This window comes from Filicampus tigris, chromosome 7 (assembly GCF_054856515.1).
Source record: "Filicampus tigris isolate MCC_2025a chromosome 7, RoL_Ftig_1.0, whole genome shotgun sequence".
Taxonomy (NCBI): Eukaryota; Metazoa; Chordata; class Actinopteri; order Syngnathiformes; family Syngnathidae; genus Filicampus; species Filicampus tigris.
The window spans coordinates 26,753,809-26,776,447 of record NC_141223.1 but is presented as its reverse complement, the minus strand read 5'-3'; the positions used below and the strand labels follow the sequence as shown (position 1 = coordinate 26,776,447).

General features: G+C 38.9%; 1 protein-coding gene across 4 annotated transcripts; it reads right to left on the bottom strand.

Annotated features, from left to right (window-relative positions):
• Positions 1-2,178: 2,178 nt before the first annotated feature.
• lhx1a (LIM homeobox 1a) lies at positions 2,179-22,080 on the bottom strand. 4 transcript variants are annotated; one of them, XM_086036698.1, is made up of 7 exons: positions 21,321-22,080; positions 19,634-19,857; positions 18,357-18,640; positions 15,909-16,074; positions 12,026-12,088; positions 9,532-9,628; positions 8,828-8,980 (listed from the first exon to the last, which is right to left on the bottom strand). In XM_086036698.1, exons 1-7 carry the CDS (start codon positions 21,488-21,490, stop codon positions 8,968-8,970), a joined length of 1,017 nt encoding a protein of 338 aa, XP_085892824.1. In that variant the 5' UTR covers positions 21,491-22,080; the 3' UTR covers positions 8,828-8,967. The 4 variants fall into 4 exon arrangements, with proteins under 4 accessions (XP_085892821.1, XP_085892822.1, XP_085892824.1 ...); XM_086036697.1 differs by having other exon boundaries at positions 8,830-9,628; XM_086036695.1 differs by lacking the exons at positions 9,532-9,628; positions 12,026-12,088 and having other exon boundaries at positions 2,179-8,980.
• Positions 22,081-22,639: the final 559 nt, after the last annotated feature.

Sequence of the window (22,639 nt, the reverse complement as noted above, 5' to 3'; positions counted from 1 at the left end):
AACACTGTACGCAGCAACCCCCACCCATCAACATCAGAGAGACACAAAAAGATAACAAAATCTATTGCCCGGACAAGCCTTCCAAATGTTTAGGGCACAGACTCCACTTTGCAATCGGCCCAAGGGATTTATTTTAAATAACATATCTTGCAAATATACACTACTTTTACTATCACAAAAATAGAAACCATGCTATTGCTAATTATCGTTGTGACTTAAGATCCATGTCTTGTGTAGTCTATAATATGAAGTCAAAATTGTTGTGTTTATTTTTGTTTCAAATTTCTTCAAATTCAATTTGCAAACATATTATTGGTCATTATTGTAATACAGTTTATCTATTGCCTACTGTAACTTAGAAGTATTGTATAGATTACTAGTATGTAACGTCAACATTTATATTAGTTTGACCCAATCAGCATATTAAATTTATAATTTATCCGAAGCAAATTACTTAAATATTACTTTAAAAACAAAGCAAAAAAGGCTTCAGACAAAGGTCTAAATGTATGGATGAATAGCATATGTGTTATTCTGTCAAAATTGGCATTTTACTCTAAGCAGTTCACTACTTTGGCAATTTATAAGTGCATAGCAAGTTAACTCCAATGCTCTGTTGGTTTATACAAAGAAACCATACTTTAATTTATAAATTTGCACTTTTTAAATCTTTTAAAATAATTTAATAAATATTGTTAGGTCCAAAAAATAATTATTTGAATAATCGTGATTTCAATTATTACCAAAATAATCGTGATTAATATTTTTTCATAATCGAGCAGCCCTATTACACCAGATACTGCACAAGTGATGATTTAAATATGAATAATTTTACATTCAAGTGAGTTTGCAATTCTTTAGCATTACAAGAAAATTTGTGCTTATATTTTGATTTTTCAAATGGCAATGCATCGGCCAGAATTGGCATCGACCGATACTGCACAGCCAGGTAGCTGAACGGTATTGGGGCCCAAAAAGTGGTATCGGAAGAACATGCATTACTATAGCTTCCAATTAATTTGACATACATTTTTGTTTTCTTCTCTGTTTCAAAAGTAAAGATAGCGTCCACATGAAATACTCAACATTCCCCACTACTGTTAGTCTAGTTTTATTTTTATCCAATGCTGTTCCTTACATTTCACTACAGCACTGCAGCACTGTCACTTAGAGTATTTTTTCCTCTGTACTATGTACAGGCCGAAATGAGTGTTCCTCATATTTTTTATGTAGATGTAGGTTGGTGTGTATACACATGTGTATATACACATGTTACTGCGTATATGTACATAGGTTTGATTCTAAATGTTTGCCGTCAATGTTATACATTAATGGCCACATTATGCCGCCGCCCCTGTGTGACCTATATCTTTGCTACTGTAACAACGAAAATTTCCCCACTGTGGGATCAATAAAGGCATTCTTATCTTATCTTATCTTTGTCTTTCTGAGGAAGAGCTTGATCAGGGGAGTTTTATTCTTTTAGGTGAGGCTCATTTAATATGACCAGTGATGGTCCCGGCGACACCAATGCATTGGCACATGTGCCAAGCTCATCGAGCAAACCCCGGTGTCGGTTCGAGTAGCGCTTTAAGAAAGTCACGTGACAGATACAGCTAGCGTTTAGAATGGACAGGTAGTGCCAGACTGCCTTCATAAGGAAGCGTAACTCAGGGTGAATCTTCCTAAACCTTAAATCTTTGGCAATTTTTGGGGGGCAAATTCAACACGGATCATGGAGCAGCCTGCCAAACGAAAGGCCTCTGCTATCTGTCGTTGTTTTGCAGATTAAATGTCACATTTGTTCGACAGTACTGTACTGTCGTATCGCAACAAAAACACCACTTCAATGCTGAGGCATTATAGGGCCAGGCATGACAAAGCCCCAGATACAGCCAGGATAAATTCAGGTATACAACCAGGTTGAATTAAAAAACGTTGGAAAAATTTTGCCTTTTGAATAAAAACTTGTAATTAAAATAAAATCCCTGTACACAAGCATCATCATTCACAAGTTCACCTAAAACCTGACATTATGATACATATTCACATTTTTATTGAATGTATCTAACAATCAAATCATATAAAATATATTTTTAATGCAGAAATTAGATAAAATAGGAAATGCAAGACTCAATTGTTATTTTTGTGTCAGTTGAGTCTGTCAACTGGGTTGCCTGTAGGGATGTTTACAGTCCAGCAGGTGTCAGTAGTCACTGACACCGAGTCAATACAGTGTTGCACTTTATTGAAACGATACCTGATGCCTCATCGACTCATCACTAAATACGATTGATAAAAAAAAACATAACATATAAAAATATGAAGTAATCAATGTTGTGACTGTTTTTTTGCTTGATGCATCAAATTACTGTGCAGTTGCTGTGGTCCTTTTATGCTTTGTCCTTTATTATTTCACATAGGCCCAATGTCTTCTTTGTTTATAAGCTTGATTTACTCAGACCTTGTCCACACGTACCAAGGGGTTTTGCTATTAGCCTGCAGTTAACCCTATCATCCACATGTCCCTGGAGTTTTTTTCATTGAAAACATAATACTCCAGCCACAGTGGAGGTTTGAGGATATCTCCAGACCCACGTTTGACAGTTAGACCCGGAGATTTACGTCATCACTATGCGACAAAAATGCTCTGACGTCAATTGCGCGACTTGTGTTTTCAAGAGAGTCAACATGGATGCCCGCGGAGCTACGTCGGTTATAGCCATTCTCCAGGCACTTTTTGCTTACTTATTTGTCCGCAACCAACTACTGCTTCTCGTTGAACCGTTTAAAAGCAGTTCTGACTCCTTGTCGGTCCTCAAAAATGAGCCTGGTGCCATGTTTTTGGTTTCATAGAAGTGACATCAAAGGACGGAAATTCCTTCTGAATGGACAGTATTTGCCTAACGACTGCCACCTAGAGGCTTGGCATGCTTGTAAATGCGTTTGAAAATGCACTTCCGCGGTGTAATGTAGCTGCATTTTTAACAAACGAGGATGTATGTTTCAACACGGAGTGGGGGGGAAATATTCGGGTGTTTAAAAAAGCCCGGCTAGTTGTAGACAAAGTCTCAGTGACACTTTGTTAGTACCTCTCGAGTGAGGATGCAAACTTTCTCCCAGTCAAAATTCCTCCAGTCCTCCTCTCTGTAGTTACTTTATATTTTCGTTGATAGACTTTTGCTTTTCAAGTGTCACGTCTGCTATTGGGTCCAAATCCCGCTCCTCACGTCACAATCAGGCTGGTATTTTATATTTCCATTATTATATTTGGCCAGATGAAGAAAATGAAAAACGTTTTACTGCAAACCTGAGAAACAGGTGGTTGGTTAGTTGTAGCACAATCAAGTCATTCTGGTGTCAAATACTGTCCCACATAAAACAGACACTCAGCAAAATTTTAATGATGGGAAAAATAAAGTTTGAAATGCACTTCATGAACCAGTTGTTGTACTTTTGACTCCTCTAGATGGCGCCGTTGGTTTTAATAAAGGGGTTTCAGAAATGGTCAGTGTACTTTGAGCCCAATGTTGAACTGAGAGTGCCAGGAGTCAAAAGAATACAATAAATGGTTCGTGAAGCAAATGTGAAGATTAATTTTCCAATTACTACAGCAACTGGTGTATATTCAAACTAAAATAATGGAGGGCAACAGGAACAGAGGAAATGCTATTAAATTTCAAGACCTGAGATGAGCCCCTACTGTCTATCGATGTGCTGTGCACTGTTTCAGTAATACCGAAGGCATGGAGTTGAATGTGGCCATGAAGTTAAGGTTAGAAAAGGAAAAAAAAATAAATCCAGATGTACTGACTACGGGGCCCCTTTATTGTGAACAATACACCCTCCTTTCCTGTATTTGAAAGGAAGCACTAGGGTTTGGGTGATATTTCTGTGATACGGTATCCCGCGGTGTCTAAAAATAGCAATAGTGTCAATTTTCAACACCTTCATAAAAAAAATGCAGCGCATGAGGGCCTAATATGTTTTAAATATAATTTTTTGATAGCACATACAAATGTGCAGTTGTGCTTTCAACTCAATATTACTGTAACTAAACTAAAAGTAGGCTATAATCTTTCTTGTAACTGCACGGGGGTTGACATTCTATTAGTCACATGACGCCCATTATACCACATTAGATAAAGGGTGCATTCGGAAATTCTCTCTGACGCTTGTGCACTACTCTGATGAGATTGGGTGTGTTCAAACGCCAACAGTGCAACAAGTTGCCAAGTTGCGCAAGACATTTTGAAATGCTACGGGGCCTGATGACCGTTTAGATAAAGATAGCAAAATACGTACATTTCAGGCAGTCAGGCATCGGTGCATGGATATTGATATAATATACATAATGCATTATAAAATGACACATGTGGCTTATATCATAGCTGCATTTGTGATGTTTGTAACAAACCAATCTGCGTCAAAATCACTTAAGAATTAAATGACTTAGAGCAAAGAGGCTCAAGAGCGCATGCGTCGTGTAAAGCCTGGTTCGTGGCGACCTTAGAGCAAGCAAACCTGGAGCTGCCAGCATTAAATTATTCTATAAGCATTAAATTCAACTCTTCAAGCAGTCAGTGAAGCCCAGCTAGACAGTTTATTATTTACACCTTTGTCTGCTGGCCTCTCATAGTGGCATACGAAGGGAGTTTGACCATTTCTATGTTGGAGAGGAGACGAACATGCTCAGTTTAGCTTAGCGCTAGGTAGCAACTTGATGACAAGCAAAGAGATTTAAAATGAGTCTAAAAAGATGAGTGCTTCAGAAAATTGATGGATGGTTGGAAGAACACCCTGTGTTCTGCAGTTCGACAGTGGATGGCGAGGGATCCTGGAGGTTAAAATAAGTAAACCAAAGGTTGATGCTGCGTTGTCCTTAGCATGTTGGTATATTTTTAAAAAAACGCTTTGGACAACATATAGTGTCGATAAAGGATTCTAAAAGTGCACTTCGTTTACCATTTACTATTATGGTAAAATGTGTTTTTTTTTCTTTTTTTCTTCTGACTGAGTTTTTTTTTTTTTTTAGCAAAAGTGCAATCAGTAACCCATTCAAACTTGGTTGAAAGGTAAACAAACACTGATTGCGGATTTGGGTTACGAATCAAGGCAGACTTGCAGTGGTAAGCAACAAAATAAGTGGCAAGCAACAAAATAAGTCTAAAATTAGCAATGGTATTACCGTACGCCCCAGTGCAATGAGGAAACAGTGTAAAAATTTGAATATCGCCCAAACCTAAGAAGTACCTTTTTATCTGTGTTCAGTGATGGATTGCTCTTCCGCAAGTACCCTGATCTGTCAATCCAACTGAATTTGTATTGAGAAGATTTGAATTTGTATTGGTAAAACTGAATATAAAAATATACAGAATTTAACACAGACCCCATCAAATGCAATTTCAGAGATTTGTTTTTTCAATTACATCTAGTTTTATATTTATTGGGCTTCAAACTAATGAATTCAAACCGTCCAATTCACATTCAGGTTTTTTTTTTATGTAATGATTCAAGTTAAACAATATTCATTCAATTTATGTAATTTAAATTCGGTTCGGTTCAGTTTTCAATGCAATTATTCAAATTCAGCCATTCAAATTCATTTAAATTTTTCAGACTAAGTTTCTGGTGGGAAATATTTCAGTCCATATGGGTTTGTTTTACTACTGTACTTTGGTATTTTAACCCGTCTGGATCTGATTATATGTGGTTGAATCAAGAGAGGTCTTCTAAATCTACAAAGCATTTTTAGTCCACATATCTGTCCAAATAGGATGGACAGATAGGTGGACCACATGCATTTTTACAGCTTGTTTATTAGAAACAGTAATCAGAAACAGTCATTTGATTCGTGCACATTTGATCCTTACTCATAATTAATCAGTTGCTGTCTTGTATTCTTTCTTTTTTTTTTTCAGCCTGGGCAAACGTGGTAGAGAATCTTCATGAGCCCAACACATCAAGACATTACCTGGACGTCCAATACCCAAGACAGGGCCAACACATGTGGGAATTAATACAAACAGTTGTCTATAAAATGCCAAGTGTCTTAAGTGCAAACTTGTTAGTTGTTTTGCACTGTTGTTGTTAATTGTTTTGTCTGACACGGATATGGATTTCTTGTTCTTGACTTAAAAGTGATTTTATAAATATTTTACATTAAATTTGAACTATTCTAATGTTATGTATTGCAAAATATATGCATTGGGTGACCAAATATAGCATATATTTAGGATTTGCAGTTTTACAGTTTTATCGATAATGATAATCTAATGTAATTAATGCTTACAGATTGTGCGTTAATATTTTAGAATTCATTTTGCATATTGGTTAATGTGGCCTGTGAACCAAAGTTATGTACAATACAGTAGTTGAAACAACCCAGAAATGTAGTAAATTTGACCCAGCATTTGGGGGTAATGTGTAACAAACACATTTAGTTGAAACAACCCAGCATTGTTGTTGATTTGATCAAACAATTGGGTAAAATATTTACCTCACCTGTTGTCTTAAAATCGACCAACCCATCCTGCTGGGCCAGATTAACTACTGTTGGGATGGTGCTACTGTATTATAACCCAGCAGCTGGGTTGAAAATTAACTCATTTGGGTTATTGTTGACCCAACTCTTTTTAGTGTGAAGCTGCAAGAAATATACCAAGCAAGATACTAAGAGCATAAAAAGCAGGAGTGTCCAATTTCATCATTGTCCTTCACAACTAACAGCTTATGATTTGACCTCCAGTAAACTCAACGAGGAATATGAAGCAGGCCAAAGTGGTTGGAGAAAAAAGTGTCATCAGTATAAATTGGGGACTCACTCTCCCTTCTCTCATTGTAATTCAGTTTGCAGAATTCTTTCACAGCAGGGAGAAAAGTAAAAACATTGTTTTAGAGTTTATAAATCTGTTTAGGTTGACATTCAACTTCATTATGATTAAAAAAACAGACAGTGTTATGTCATTGGAAGGTTATATAATTTACGGCAGTTATACCATAAACCTGACATTGGGTGGTGGTCTAAATAAAGAGCGTTGGTGTTATGTGTCTGTAATCATTAGCAAACTTGTATGCAGAAGCCCTATAGCTTCAATTAAATTTATGTCACATATAATCATTAATGTTTTGAATAAATAGAATTATTTTCAAATTACTGAAAGATATAGAATCATTGTTATTTATTTGCACAGGAAAAGAAAAATAAGGTGATGGAGTGGCTGAATGTTATGCTTTATTTTTCTGATGTTTCCGGAAGCCCAGTGAGTCGACTCAAATTTGGCTGTTAAAGCGAAATCAGTTTTAAATTCCTCATTCGTGTTCAAAATGGTGAACTGTTGAGAGCTCACTGAAAGTGAAAGAGTCAGCATTACGGGCTATGGGGTTTGAGGTTCATAGAAATGTAGTAGATTACAGCTGCATGTTTGACCAGCAATCCTTTAATAGTTTGAATTGTTATGCCTTTGAATAAATAAATATAAAACCTGGATACGAATGTCATATTAACAATTTTATGAGCATATTGTCAGGAGTTTAGAAAATTCATAATGAAACTATGCCTTGTCGTAAAACATTCTGACATTCTGAAGTGATGATTTAACAGGAGTTGTGCTATTCTCATATTTTGCTACTACTTATGCTTGGTTCATTTTTCAAACCATTTTGTGTAAACATCTTGTACAAACTAGCACAGTGAACCACAACCTGAAGAAAATGTATTTTCTTCATACAATATAAATGAACTCAATACAAAAGTTTGGTTGGTTGCTTGGTACATTTTACATGGACAGGATTCTAAAACATAGTTTTCTGGACTCCTGAACTTTAAATCCATTACGTAAACAGTTGACTGTTAAGTCCCATTTAGTACCCCATTTAGAGGATTTTTAGAACGCAGACTTAAAAAGTTTAACAATTCAAGTTCAGTTCCATTTTAAATAAAGGGTTTGAAATCCATAGTGGATATTTTGTTACGTTTGCCTTTTTAAGGCAGCTTTCCCCAGGTTTGGCGGAAATTCTGGAACCAAAAGAAAACATTTCGAAAGTCTACATGGAGGAGTGTATTATTTTTCTCGTGCCTGAAGAAACGTAGTGTGAAGAGTCAATATGGCAGGGCGGGAGAGGCAAAGGGTTTTGTGGGACTTCTGAGTAAATACAAGGGAGTATGTGTCTAATGCCTGAAACATTGAGCACTGATCAGCCAGACTATGCGTCAGTTAGTGCACAAACAACTTTTGGACAGATTATTATCTGTCTGTAAAGCTATTGATGTCTTTGACAGTTGCTAATAAGATTTTTTGGGAGATCTTGAAACTTAATTTTCTCATAACAGTGATGAATGTTGGGTCATGCCAAGCCACTGACAAGCAGCAGGATCGTATGTGCCTCATATGCACATACGGTAGAACATAGGAGGCTGTCAGTTCAAAAGTCCAGTTTTGGTTTAGTCTCATATTACTAAATAATAAATAAGAAATGATACAAAAATGTTTTGTGGCATTGCCCCTAACCCTGTTGATAGCCATGCCTCAATTCAGCTAACAGCACAATTAACTCCAGTTAGTAATATTCCGGCCTCAAGAGTCCAGTCTCTCAATGAGCTACCACACAGTGGCTTCATTCATTTCCGTTGGTGGATGTGACAAATGGTTGTTGTATCCGCTGCCGTTAAGAGACAGTGAGGTAAACGGTGGGCTTGGGCCAAACACCTCAGAGGAGATATTGTGCAGAGTTCCTGGGATGCCAGGCTCCGGGCTTGGAGAGTCCCCAGGGTGGTGGGACATAATATCAGAGAAACGCTGCACTTCACTGGATGGATGGTGCCCTGGTAGGGGGTGGTCCATACCGCCAAGTGGTGTTCCTGTGGGACCCGAAGAGGGTACAAAGGGAAGATCAACTGGGGTCTGGGCCTGCGATGAGGGGGGCCCCTGAGGAAAGAAGTCATAGTTTCCTCCTGGACCATAATAATCACTTTGATAATCTGCAGGAAGAAAAAGACATTGGTTGAGGAACAACTGACGCGTTAATAATACACCAGACAATACAATTGTAATTGAAAAGACGAAAGGGATGTAATGATTAATTGAAAATCGATTTAAACTGCTTAAAATATGCATCGATGTAAAAAAAAAAATTAAAGATTCAATATGGAAATGTTGATCACAAAAGTATTTATAATGATAGCATTCAAAACTATTATACATTTATTTATTTTCATGTTTAGTTCTGGCACTTACAAAACAAGACAAAAATGTAATTAAACTGTCAACATTATTCATTCATTTTCAAGTTTGGTTTTGTGTTAAGTTACAGAAAGTGACTGTTTCTAAAAAGGACAAAATGCAGATCTTAAAATAAAAATATTTCTGTTGTTTCAAGATAAGATTGCAAAAATAAAATAAAGCTGTTTGGATGCTGCACACTGTGCATTTTTAAGTATTAATATTCATACTACCACACACAATGCTTGTGTAAGCATTTATTAAGCAGGTCTTTATTCCATTGTTTTCAAGTTATGGCTTTTTCTCTGACTTGCGAGGATAGTGGACTCTTCTCGGGGAGTATTCTGGGCTTTGAGTCATCCTCAACGAAGCAGGACTCCTGCTGGACGGCGGTACACTGCAGCCATCTGAGGGTGATTCGTTCAAATAAATGAAAAAAATAGGACTTCTTTGTAACAACAAATAACAAGACAAAAATTGTTAAAGAGGACGTCAACCCAAGCATAGTTTTTTCAAGAATATGTTCTATGCAGGTCCACTAGTTGAAACAAGGCAAAAAATGAGAATATGAATTCAATCAAGTGGGCACTTCACGATTGTATGGGAAATGTCCTAACATGTTGTATTAGAACAATAAGAGTTGCTATTCTCATTAAAAAAAACATAACCAAGCATGCTAAATGGTCTACAGGTGTAGTTCAGGTTTTCATAGGGACATCTGTAGATGATGTGCCCTGCGACTGGCTGGCGACCAGTTCGGGGTGTAGTCTGCCTTCGCCCATTGACGGCTGGGATAGGCTCCAGCAATTCCCCGCGACCCTGTATAGGATAAGCGGTTTGGAAGATGACATCTGTAGATGACGTGGTATTGCGCTAAGATGAATTCAATCAAGTGGGCACTTCATAATTGTATGGGAAACGTCCTAACAAAGTGTAGTAGAACAATAAGGGTTGCGATTCTCATTAAAAAAAACATAACCAAGCATGCTAAATGGTGTACAAGTGTAGTTCCGGTGTTTCATAGGCAAATGTGTAACCCCATATTCCAGCGGCAGGGGCGGACAAAGACCAGGTTTGAGTCAATGATTCAGTGGGTGGCTGTTGTCTTCTTTCCAAATAAACCCTTGATTTTTGATGAGCGTTTGATACACAGCCTTTATGAATAGAAATACACCTCCCTCAATCATGATGCCTTCATGAAGATCTGTTTTACTTTCTGTTTTAGTGTGTGGTAGTGCGCTGCATATGAGGGGAGCGTCTAAAAACATGTCTGTACAAGCCTGGACATCTACCCCAGGCTATACAATGAGTTTCATGTTACAGGCGGAAGTATGATCTCATCCATGCCCATATTTGGGCATACCGGAAAAGATGGCGGCAGCCAAAAACATGTCTGTACATGTCGCTGTGTTACTTTGAACGAGGCGGAAGTATGATCTCATCCATGCCCATATTTGGGCATACCGGAAAAGATGGCGGCAGCCAAAAACATGTCTGTACATGTCGCTGTGTTACTTTGAACGAGGCGGAAGAATGATCTCATCCATACCCATATTTGGGCATGCCGGAAAAGATGGCGGCAGCCAGGACAGTCCTGGACTTGCCCGGGGTGACATCACTGTTCAAAACATGTCTGAACATGCCTTGAACGTGGCGGAAGCATAATGTCCATATTTGGTCATGCCGGAAGGGAGCGTTCATCATAAATTACGTGTTAAAGGGGTGGGACTAGTAAGTGCCAAAATGGCGGACAGGAAACGAAGCGGGACTAGAGAGGGGCTTATGGACTACAACATTACGTCATCAAAGCGCGCGGTTAGGTGTGGGATTTATAGACTACATGGGGACGTGGTTAGGGATGGAGTTTATGGACTACAAAGGAGCGGGGTTAGGGGTGGGGTTTATGGATTACAAAGGGGCGTGGTTAGGGGTAAGATTTATGGACTTCAAATGACAGCATCAAAAGGGCGGGATTTAAACCGGATATGGTGTCATAAAAGGGGCGGGGCCTATGGACTACACAATGACGTCACCATTTTTTACTTCCGGACAACAAACCTGTCAAAAAAATTTGACAAAAGCTGAATATTCTCATTTTTAAGGCATTCTGATTAATATTGCGTTTGTGGAATATGAGTTAAGCAGCAAAATCCACCCCTTTTTAGCCATCTCAGGGGGCGGCCATTTTGTCACCTCTGTTGACTGAAAATGACATCACAGTTGCTCAGGGCTCAGATAACGACCAATCATCTGTGATTGAGCCCTGAGCAACTGTGATGTCATTTTCAGTTGACAGAAGTGACAAAATTGCCGCCCCCAGCAATGGCTAAAAATGGGTGGATTAACTCTTTTTCAACAAACACAATATTAATCAGAATGCCTTGTTCCAACTAGTCGGCCTGCATAGAACATATTCTTGGGAAAAAATATGTTTGGATTGACGTCCCCTTCAAATAGTACAGCAGTATTCACAACTAGACAAAAAATAGAAGCAAGCAACAAGTGAAAAGAAAAAAACATTCAGTTGCTGCTTGCATGTCTTTTCTTCCCATTTGAGACAAAGATACCTTTTAAGTTTTGTGGCTTGTTGTAGCTTGTCCAATTCCAGTCTGTAAACAAGTATTATTTTACTTCTCTTGTTTCAAAAGGGTAGGTTCAATATACAGCTCCTGCCAGCTAACTTTAGACAGATTTGAATAGAAATAGCCAACGATATTTACCAAGCACAGTAACACAATTTCACAATAACACAATTGCACTTAGATCCTGTTAAAACGCTCGAACGGGGGAAACATCAATCTCACCTGATATAAGTACAAGGGTGGCCTCTCTTGAATCATGCTGATGCTGATCATGCTCTTCACTTTCTTCCGTCCAGGTGGCCATGTCGTCAATATGTGCAAAGCGAGATGTAAATAAAGTACAAAATGCGCAAAAACCGTACGTGCGTTCTACATGTGTTCTTCTGTGGTTGTTTGTATTTGTCACTTCTGCTCTCGTCTAGTTCACTCATTCGCTAACTAATGGCCGATCATCAGGGTGATCATTTGTCACGAGAGTCCGAGCCGAATGAACATGTTGAATCGGCCGAAAACACCTCGATAACGGCTCCTATGTTATGAATCCATGTATCATTCGTTCATTTGTTTTTCAAGATAAATAATGAAGTTGAAAAAAAAAAGGATAATGACTCATTTTCCGTTTTCAGATTTTGCTGCATAAATGGAAAATGGAAAAAAATGATAACGGGCAATTTGAACGTTGCCTGTACTTTGGATATTGTCATCTGCCGCAAGTTGCATGACCCGTAAGTAAAGTTGAACCGGTAGAGCGCTTTCACCCGACTCATAGGAACTTAATTTCTTTTAATTTCTCTTGATAAGCACAGTTTGAAGAAATCCTAACTTGCTGGACTGCTAAGCAATTTCCATGCATTATGTCTTGTAACAAATGTCAAACACGTTGCTGCAATGCACCCGAATAATGTGTGGGTTGAATTTCTTTTTTTTTTTAAAGAAAAGCAACATTTAAGGAAATAGTAAGTTGAACACCAGTCTCCAGTTAAGTGCATGAAACCCACATGTATAAAGATACAGTATATAGTACATATTATATTACATAATATCTAATATCCTGCAAGTATTTTAAAAATGAACAATATCAAGACAAAAGTACATTTTTCACAGTATTTTTTTTTCACTGTTACATGGCAGTAAAATGCCTGAAATAGCACCATTTTGACGAGTGCTGCCACTTCGTAATTGTAATGATGTGGTGCAGTCAAATTTTGATAAAGGTGGTCACAACCAATGACAACAACATAAATTGATGCTAGTCAATCCTATATTGTGTCTTTTTGATAGGCTCCGACTCCCCCTGCAGATACATGTCAAAGTCAAGTCAAATCCCACAAAATAGTCTGAAAGTGCTATAGAATGACATCCCTTGGTCTTAACCCACTAGGAGGGCAAGGAAAGACAAAATTAAAAAAACTGGGGGGAAAATGAACATCCTCTGTGACTATTTGAATTACCCACAGCCAAGACCTTGAAGCCGTAGGCGCTATGGCATCTTTATACATCAGAAGTGCTTGACTGTAACCATCAATGTAATATGTTATGAAAACCCCCGATTATAAAATTATCCATGTATCATTGATATCATAACTGCATGTCTGATGTTTCTAACAAACCAATCTGTGTTAAAATCAGTAAAGAATTCACCGAGTTATGATTCTTTAATTAGAGCAGGGGTGTCCAAACTCCCACATGTTTTAGATGTGTCCCTTCCTGCAACAAACCTGATTCAAATGATCAGGATCGTTTTCAGGCTCCTTCACTACACCTGATTCAAATGATCAGGATCGTTTTCAGGCTTCTTCACCACTTGCTGATGAGCTGAATCAGGTGTGCTGCAGGAGGGATACATCCAAATCAAACATGTTGGACAGTAGCCCTTGAGGACCAGAGCTGGACATGACTGTATTAGAGCCAAACAATGCAAGGGACTCTCGCCGGTTCAGAATGGGGAGGCTCCCTCTAGTGCAGGGGTGGCCAAGTCTGATCCTCAAGAGCCACAATCCAGCCTGTTTTAGGTTTATCCCTACGGAAACACACCTGTTTAAAATGATCAGCTCATTAGATTTGCAAAAACCTGATAGTGACCCTGATGATTTGAATCAGGTGTGTTGTCGTAGGGATAAACCTAAAACAGGCTGGATTGTGGCTCTTGAGGACCAGACTTGGCAAGCCCTGCTTTAGTGCTTATTTACCGGCATCTTTATGGGGAAGACAACAAGACCATGGGACAGTCGAAAGCTTTGCACAATGTTAGAAAACTGTGAACAATCATCACAAAAATCCACGTGGATATCTGTGCTTATGTCCACTTCGACCTCTGAAATTGTCCAAACGATCGCTCCAATGTTTTGAATTTTACAACAGTTAAGCGGCTCATCAAAGATGAATTAGCGCCGAGGCAGACGTTTAATGTCCAGAAAATCCCAAATATTAGCGGATCGTTCTAATATTTGCAGTGGTTGAAGTGGTCCCAAGTAGAGAAGTCCAAATACATTTTGGTGAAAATTGAGAATTGATCACGGTTTTCTGACATCAAGTGACATTAACAATTTATCTGTAAGCCGTTTTTCAACGTACTATTTTCTTGAAAGGCACAATTGTTGAGTAAACCATTTTTAACGCACACTGATTTTTTTTTGTATTGTAGCCACGTCTGATGTTTTCAACAAAACAAACCGCATGAAAATTGCTTGGATAGTCAGCAGCTTATGATGTTTTAAAGCGTGCTCATGCATGCCCACGTCTCAATAGAAATTAGTGGAGTTCCCGTGAGTCAGCTGAAAGCCCTCTTCCAGTTCAACTGCACTTCCGGGTCACGCAACAGTTGACAATACACGAACAAACAATGTAACCAGACATAATCTATGGCTGTTGCCTGTTGATTAGATACGGCAGTTAGCCATTTTGTAATCTTGAGTAGTTAGTCTCACCGCAAAATAAAAACATTTCTATGCTGCATGTACTATATATATATATATATATATATATATATATATATATATATATATATATATATATATATATCCATCCATTATCTGTACCGCTTCTCCTCACAAGGGTCGCGGGGCGTGCTGGAGCCTATCCCAGCTGTCTTTGGGCAGTAGGCGGGGGACACCCTGAATTGGTTGCCAGCCAATCGCAGGGCACACAGAGACAAACATCCGCACTCACAATCACACCTAGGGGCAATTTAGAGAGTCCAATCAACTTACCATGCATGTTTTTGGAATGTGGGAGGAAACCGGAGTACCCGGAGGAAACCCACGCAGGCACGGGGAGAACATGCAAACTCCACACAGGGAGGCCGGAGCCGGGATCGAACCCACGACCTCTGAACTGTGAGGCGGACGTGCTAACCAGTCGACCACCGTGCCGCCCTATATATATATATATATATATATATATATATATATATATATATATATATATATATATATTGGAAAACCATGCAATATGCGATATGGATGTTGCCTATATCGATATCGATATTATTGAGGTCTTTAACGTGTACCTAAAGAAATTACATTTTTATTATCTAATGAAAGAAGTAAATATTTTTCATTCAGCAAAATAAGCAAGCTCAATATTTTCTTAGCTAATTAATCATAATTTCCCTAGATAATGTTGAGCAATTGGGTGTCGATGCCCATTTGCATCTGACTGCTCAAATTCAGATGAAAGCATACGATTCCATAAGAAAATTATTGCATGTCTTTATGATATGCATAGCGTAATTGTTTTTTATATCGATATTTTTTTCAATATATTGTCCAGACCTAATATTTATTTATTTATTCATATAATGTGTTTGTGTTGCGTGTGGTTGTGCTTTTTCAGGTAATAAAGTGTTTATTTGTCTTTATTTGAAACTTAAAAAGTCCTTGTTGTTGAAAGCAAAATATCAATTATGAATCGAGTGTTCGGATAAATCCATTTGTGAAGTACACTGGAAAGAAATTAAAAATAGTGAAGTCATCTGTCTGTATACAGTAGGACGACTTAACTAACATAAAAAGAAAGGCAGTTAATGAGGGAGGGGATGGAGGTAATACTCAAATGACTAGCAGAAGTGGGAGGGAATTCCACTGAGAGTGAAAGTCAAACACACCTCCGTAATACGAGAAAGGTCCGTTAGGGATGAGCTCCCCTGGTTCCAGGCGGTCAACCAGCGTTCTCATCCGCCTTGGGCTCCTGAAGAATGCATGCCTGCGGGCTCCCAGTGCGCTCAACTGCTTCATACGCCTCTCTTTGGAACGGCGGTTCTGGAACCAGACCTGCATTTATACACAAGCAGCAAATGTACAGTCAGCATTTGAATTGAAAGGCTATGTTTTTTTCCCATCGATACGAGTGCAATTATTTCTAATCAGTAATAAGCAACTTTTTTTATAAGGATTGTTGCCATTTCTGTAATTGCGATATTATCGATCACATCTACCCATGATTGAAAGCGTCTGAGTCATATTTGCTTATGTGTGTAAGTGTTACGCCACGTAAACATGGCGAGTTTAATCATTAAATGCAGAAAGCTCTGCGTTGGCAAAGACCGCACCAACAATTGTTTTTCATGCCATTTTTCATGAGGTGGTTTTCGTGTGATCACTCCTCACAGCAAAATTAGCTCTGCCTTGTTAAAGATGTGTTTTCCACGCCTATTTTTAGATATGATGTACAGTGGAATCTCCTCTGTTGCCTTGTTTTCAATTTGATGATTTTCGTGCAGTATTTCGATGTTTATCACACGCAAGGCGAGATAACTGTGAAAGCTAACTATCAACATTTTATCAACTTCTATAACATCATTTTGAGGTATTTGGGGGCATGCAGAAGTTTCATCAAATTTGTACACTGCGGAAGAAAATCATGACGGTAAAATTTTGCCTAAACTTTAATGGGGGAAGACGCAGGGGAGACGTACACCGGGATAAGCGAGCCGTCCGTGGCCAGCAGTGGGTGTGGAAATCTCTGGTAGCCAAACAAACAATAGGCAGACAGGGCTCACACTGCAGAAGTTGCTTTTATGGCACATGTAGTCATTCCCTATGTTTGTCTCCACTCAAAATGCTTCTCTTTGCTCTTACTTGTCCACAAACAACCTCACACCACTTCACAAAGACACCAGTCGAATTGAATCGAATTTGAATTAGAAACGATAAGACATTTTTTGCCACCCTTTTGTTCCTTTATTTCATCTCTTTCCGGTGGCATTGGTCTTGGTGGGAAAAATAATTATTTTAATTTTGTTTTCACATCCCTACACAATTTACCCCCCAAAAATCAGTCTAGCTTAAGCAAAAATTGTTCAGTCTTCCTTCGCATTATCAGCGAGGTATTAATTAAACAAAATGTTAATAGAGGATGAATGACATTGTGAAAGGTGTTTTTTTTTGTTTGTTTGTTTTTTAATGTTTTGATCCCTCATCCAGCATGATAGGAAAAACGTCATCATTGCAAACTTCGACCACAATTACAAAAGCGTTGTATAGGATGTCAGTCAAAACGGAACATTAGTTTATTCTTTCAAGGTGCAAACATGCTGTGATCAATTCTGTGTCATCCAAACGTTGATTTCTTTATGGGACGTTATATGACACGGTCACATCAAACTGAACCATCACGATGAACGGGCTGTAAAATTTATAATATTTGAAGTGGCCAATAAAAAGAAATAGAATCATTCAGAACAGAGCATTTGTTTCTGTAGTTTATATTGGTTACATTCAATGTGCAAAAGTAGGCTATGTATTAGGTTCTTGACTGTTGCTAAATGGAAAATGGTTGTGGTGTGTTGTGCAGGGTCTGTCTGATCGGACAAGGTTTGTATGTTCACGCTAGTCGGGCGCTTGGGCTTGACACCTTTCCATAAGTTGTTGCATCACACCGATTAATGAGCACGCAACATATGAGCCGACCCAGCAGGGCTGGGTACACGCTGAATTTCATTCCCATAATCCATGGGTGTCACACTCATCTTTTGTTTGGCCACATTGTAGTTACAATTTCCCTCAGAGGGCCATTATGACTGTACAACCATATAAATGTTCAATCACCTCATATTATTACATATCGTCGCTGTACTGTGAAAAAGACGTATGTCCAATTTTGGGACAGCGACCATATACAGTACAACAATCAATTGATGGATAACTAGTTTTGAAATCAGAAGTCAAGAAAAATAGTTTGTTCAACAATTGATCAAGTTACTGTAATAACATAAGAAGAAAATGCTTGCAATATCTCTCCATTATTATGTATTATATATGGCAATTTTAAATGTTGGTATAGATTTTGGCAAGTCTCATGGAAGATGACATGCTTGATTTGCTTTCACGGGCCACATAAAATGAGGTGGCGGGCTAGATCTGGCCCCCGGGCCTTGAGTTTGATACTGGTGCCGTAATCTTTCGTCCAAAGCTTTTTGGATGGTCTAGTTATTTTCGTTCATGCTGAACCATTCATCCTAGCCTAATTCTTTACTGCCACATCAACAACACAAAAATACCATTTATGTTGTCATATCATAATTGAGTTGTGAAATGGTTTGTTTTTCTTTTACCTGGATAACCCTCATGTTGAGGCCAGTCTCCTGTGCCAGTTGTTCCCTGATGTGTCTGGTGGGCTTGGGGGTTGCAGCAAATGCCGCCTTGAGTGTCTCCAGCTGTTTGGCCTTAATTGTCGTCCGCGGGCCTCGCCGCTTGCCGCCCAGATTCTGGTCATCGTTCTCGTTATTTACAGTTTCCTTATCCGAGAGGGCGGCGATCTCCGTTTCCTTAAGAACCACGTCGTCCTGGAGGGGGTCTTGCGAGTCCGGGGATAAACTCGGGTCGCTACATACCGTTACTAAAATAGAAAATCAAAAATGAGAACTTCAATAGCACAAGAAGGATGTTTGTGTGTGTGTCAAATGAGTCCATCTATTGCATCAAATAATATAAATCAAATAACACAAGGCATTGGTGTAGAATTCAATACTGTAGTTATACAGCTTGACCCCCCCCCCCCCCCCAAAATAAAAGAACAGGCCCCGAAACAAGATTTGGAAATTTGAAATTTATTCCTGAAGAAAAAAAAGGCCAATGAGTATGTTTTAATGTGATGTTCTAGACACAATAAACTAGTTATACCTCAAGTTAGGGCTGCTCGATTATTACAAAAAAATATTAGTCACGACACTATTTTGGTAATAATTGTAATCACGATTATTCAAATGTTCAATTATTTTTTGGTACAAAACGGGAAAATGTTTAAAAGTAAAAACATGTATATAAAGACGAATGCATTTCTTTGAAACACTATAATTATGCATGTTCCTTTTGGACCAAACAAAATTTATAAAATTTGTTGTGAAATAAAAAAGGTGAAAATATATATATTAAAGTAGGATTTCCTTCCTGTAAACAAACAGTGTATTGGTTATAAATGCATATTAATAATCGTTTTTCAATTTCGATTAATTGCCCAGTGTACCTCAAATTGCATGTGAATCTGTAAAAACAATTAAGAAATGATATCTATTGCAAGTTGGGGCCCATTTTTATTTGGGGTGGGGGGTGGCAAAAAGCCTTTTTGGCTTTACTTATGATGTCTTGGGGAAAAAAAACCTAACAATCCTCTGAAGGGGTAAATCGGGTCATAAGCCTTTCTAAATTTAGATCCATATATAATTTGTTATAACAATATTTCCCCAAACCTCGACATCAAGCGATGATGAAGCCACTGTTAGGAAGATCACATCTATCACCCTCATCATCTATCATTAATTTATCATTTTCACATAAATGCACAGACAGCTGAGGAAAATGCACATGCATGTGCGCACGCGGAGCTCCTTACCTGAAAGGAGGTTTGTGTCTTTCACACTGCTGTTGCTCATGTAATCGTCTTTGCAAACGAATTTGTTTTCATCGATGATGTAGAGCTCTTCGCCGGTCGAGAGCTGCTTATTGCACATCATACATGTGAAGCAGTTGAGATGAAACACTTTGCTTCGAGCCCTCCGGACCAAGTCGTTTGGAGAGATGCCCTGTGAGCACCCGCCACACTTGGTGCCGAACCGCCTGCACCAGCAGAATAGGATTGTGTTATTGATGATATATCATTTTGAATGGCATTTGAATTATGGCAGCATTTTACGCTTAAGAGACCAGGACCAATTAAGTAGTGCGTTAAAATCTGGTAAATGTATGTTGGCCTAAATGATTAAACAAAATACATTGTAGGCTCGTCTGATTTCCCCAACTTCCCAGAAAGATAATTGCTTGTGCATGTTATTCGAAAAAGGCCCAATTCGCTTAGCATCATTTTAACCGTAAACAAACATTGGCGTTATTTAGGAATATTAATTAACAACATAAATATTTATACTATGTACGTAATTTTCTGTCTCAATTTAATGTTACCTAAATATGTATGACTTACTTTCCAAGACTCGATTATACATTTTTATAACTTTTTTTATATCCATGTCACACGCATTCGATTGTGAAATCAAGTAATTATACAGATTAATTCAAATCCGAAGAAGTGTAAACTACAATGGAAAGTAAAATGGATGTGTAGTATTTATTTTAGCGTTAAACGGTGTATATTGGGTGTATATTGTATTACGCTTGTTGACTGCCGTCTGCAATTGCGTTTGTGGACGTGATCTTTTCAAACAGTTTGCTATTCAAATCCACTTATCACGTCGCGGCCGAACTGAGCAAACACACCGGGCTGCATGTGGCTCGGGTTTGATCCTAGGCGTTACACATAGCTTTGTTTGTTTTAAGTGCCATTTCCTCAATTTCCCCACAAGCCTCCCTGCTGAGTCAATGCACACGCGTTTCGTGGTTCTGATGTTTTGCATAAGAATCCAAATGAGGAAGCTTTTAATTAGTCGCGCCTATTCGAAGTTTATTGTCCTGCAGTCTTCAACTTAGCCTTCGCGCACCCGCTGTGTATTTAGTACATATTGAAAAATAAACATATAGATAGATAGATAGATAGATAGATAGATAGCCAGACAGACAGACAGACAGACAGATCGATAGATAGTGTGCGTTACGTGTGCGTGTTTATTTTACTTATCATTGCCCTTCAACTTCTGTTTGTACATGTAATTGTTGATTTTTTTAACGATATCAAACACTGATTAGTACACTGAAAAAATGCCGTGCATCATTTACTCAATTTGATTTTGTCAAGTGGTTGCACGAAATACTATCATCTGGATCTAGATACATTTTTTAAGTGTAATGTACATAAAAATGTTTTTGTTGAATTTTGTCAATTTTATTTTGGCAAATGTTTGAAGGAAATAAAATCATGCGGATCCAGATACATTTTTAAGGTGACTACGTATACATTTACTTAAAAAAATATATCTGGATCCACATGATTTTATTTCCTGCAACAACCTGATAAAATAAAATTGACACAATTCAAGAAAACCTTTTTTCAGTGCCCAAAAAAATAGGCTGCCTGAGGCACACCGTAAGTCACTGGTGGTGGATTGTTGTAATCATGCTGTGAGACTTACCTAAAGAAGTCATTTTTGCAGTACAGTCTCCCCTCTCGAGAAAAACATTTCTCTGTCAAATTGCATTTGCACTCGCAGCACTGGACGCACTTGACATGCCAGGCTCGGTCCAGCACATTGAGCAGAAATCGGTCCAGGATCGGCCTTTCGCACCCGGCGCAGTGCACCATGGCTTTGGCTTGGTTGCAACTACAACAGCGGTGCTCACACACAGTTCAGCAACGCAGGCCAAGCAATGGCCGGTTTATTAGCTCTGTCATTCGACTGGGGCTCCCCACGGTCAATGTGCGTGGAGACGCTGGTCGATCCGGTGTCACCACGGATTTCTTCCTGCATGCGTAATAAAGGTTTACCGTCCGAAACACAGAAAACAATGGCTGGCGTCTGCGCTATATCTCATTGGTGAAGAAAGAAACACTCCCTCGTCGGATCCGGTGGAAACCTAGTAATGTCAAAACTGTAGATTTCAGCACCTTGGCTCAGAAAATAAGTGGCTACAGCCGGGTGCACTTCGACCTGTTTTTCTGCCGAAACAAACGTGAAGCGGTTAGTTCTGCACAAGGCGTCTTGTTGATGAAAATACCTCAAAATGCAAATATGTCAAACAACCAAACGAGCGCTTAAAAATAATGAAATTCACGTTGGCGTATCCACAGTCAACGATCCTTCGTGTTCAGCTGGCCAAGATGCACTGGTGACTCCAGTCAATCTGTGGAAGCTGGGATGCATGCCCTCTCTGTCTCTGTGCGTATGCCTTGTGATGCGATAGATCTAAAGTCTAATGCCTACCTCCGGAAACTCCCACCGTAGCATATTGCAAGCCCTCTGGCGTAATTCATCGGCTGGACCAATCAGCGCTGCGTAAAACCAGTACGCATCCAGCAGCCCCACCTTAACTCACCAAGCTGCGGCTGCTCTTCAAGTCTCCCATCAGCAACTATACCCACAAAGTCATTATATGTTCACGAAAGTGTGTGAAGGGAGCAGTGGAGACTGAGGGCGAGCTGCCATGGCAGAGGAGGTGCCTCGATCTATTCGGCTGTTGAGAATGTTGTCCTCTGCATGGGCGGGAGGGGACTTGAAAGAGGAACGTGAGCAGGTAGCGTCTACAGGATTCGTGAGCCGAGGTGCATGTTGCATGGCTGATTCCTCTGTTTATGCTTCGAACCACAAATGTCAAATTGAAACTTGCACTATCGAAATATGTTGTCAGAAAGTTGTTTATAATAAAGATGCCTTGAGGCAAATATTTAAGTTATTCAAGTAGTACGTAATGCTGACCGTGTGCGCTCTGGAAACGGAAAAAATATCAGCTGTAT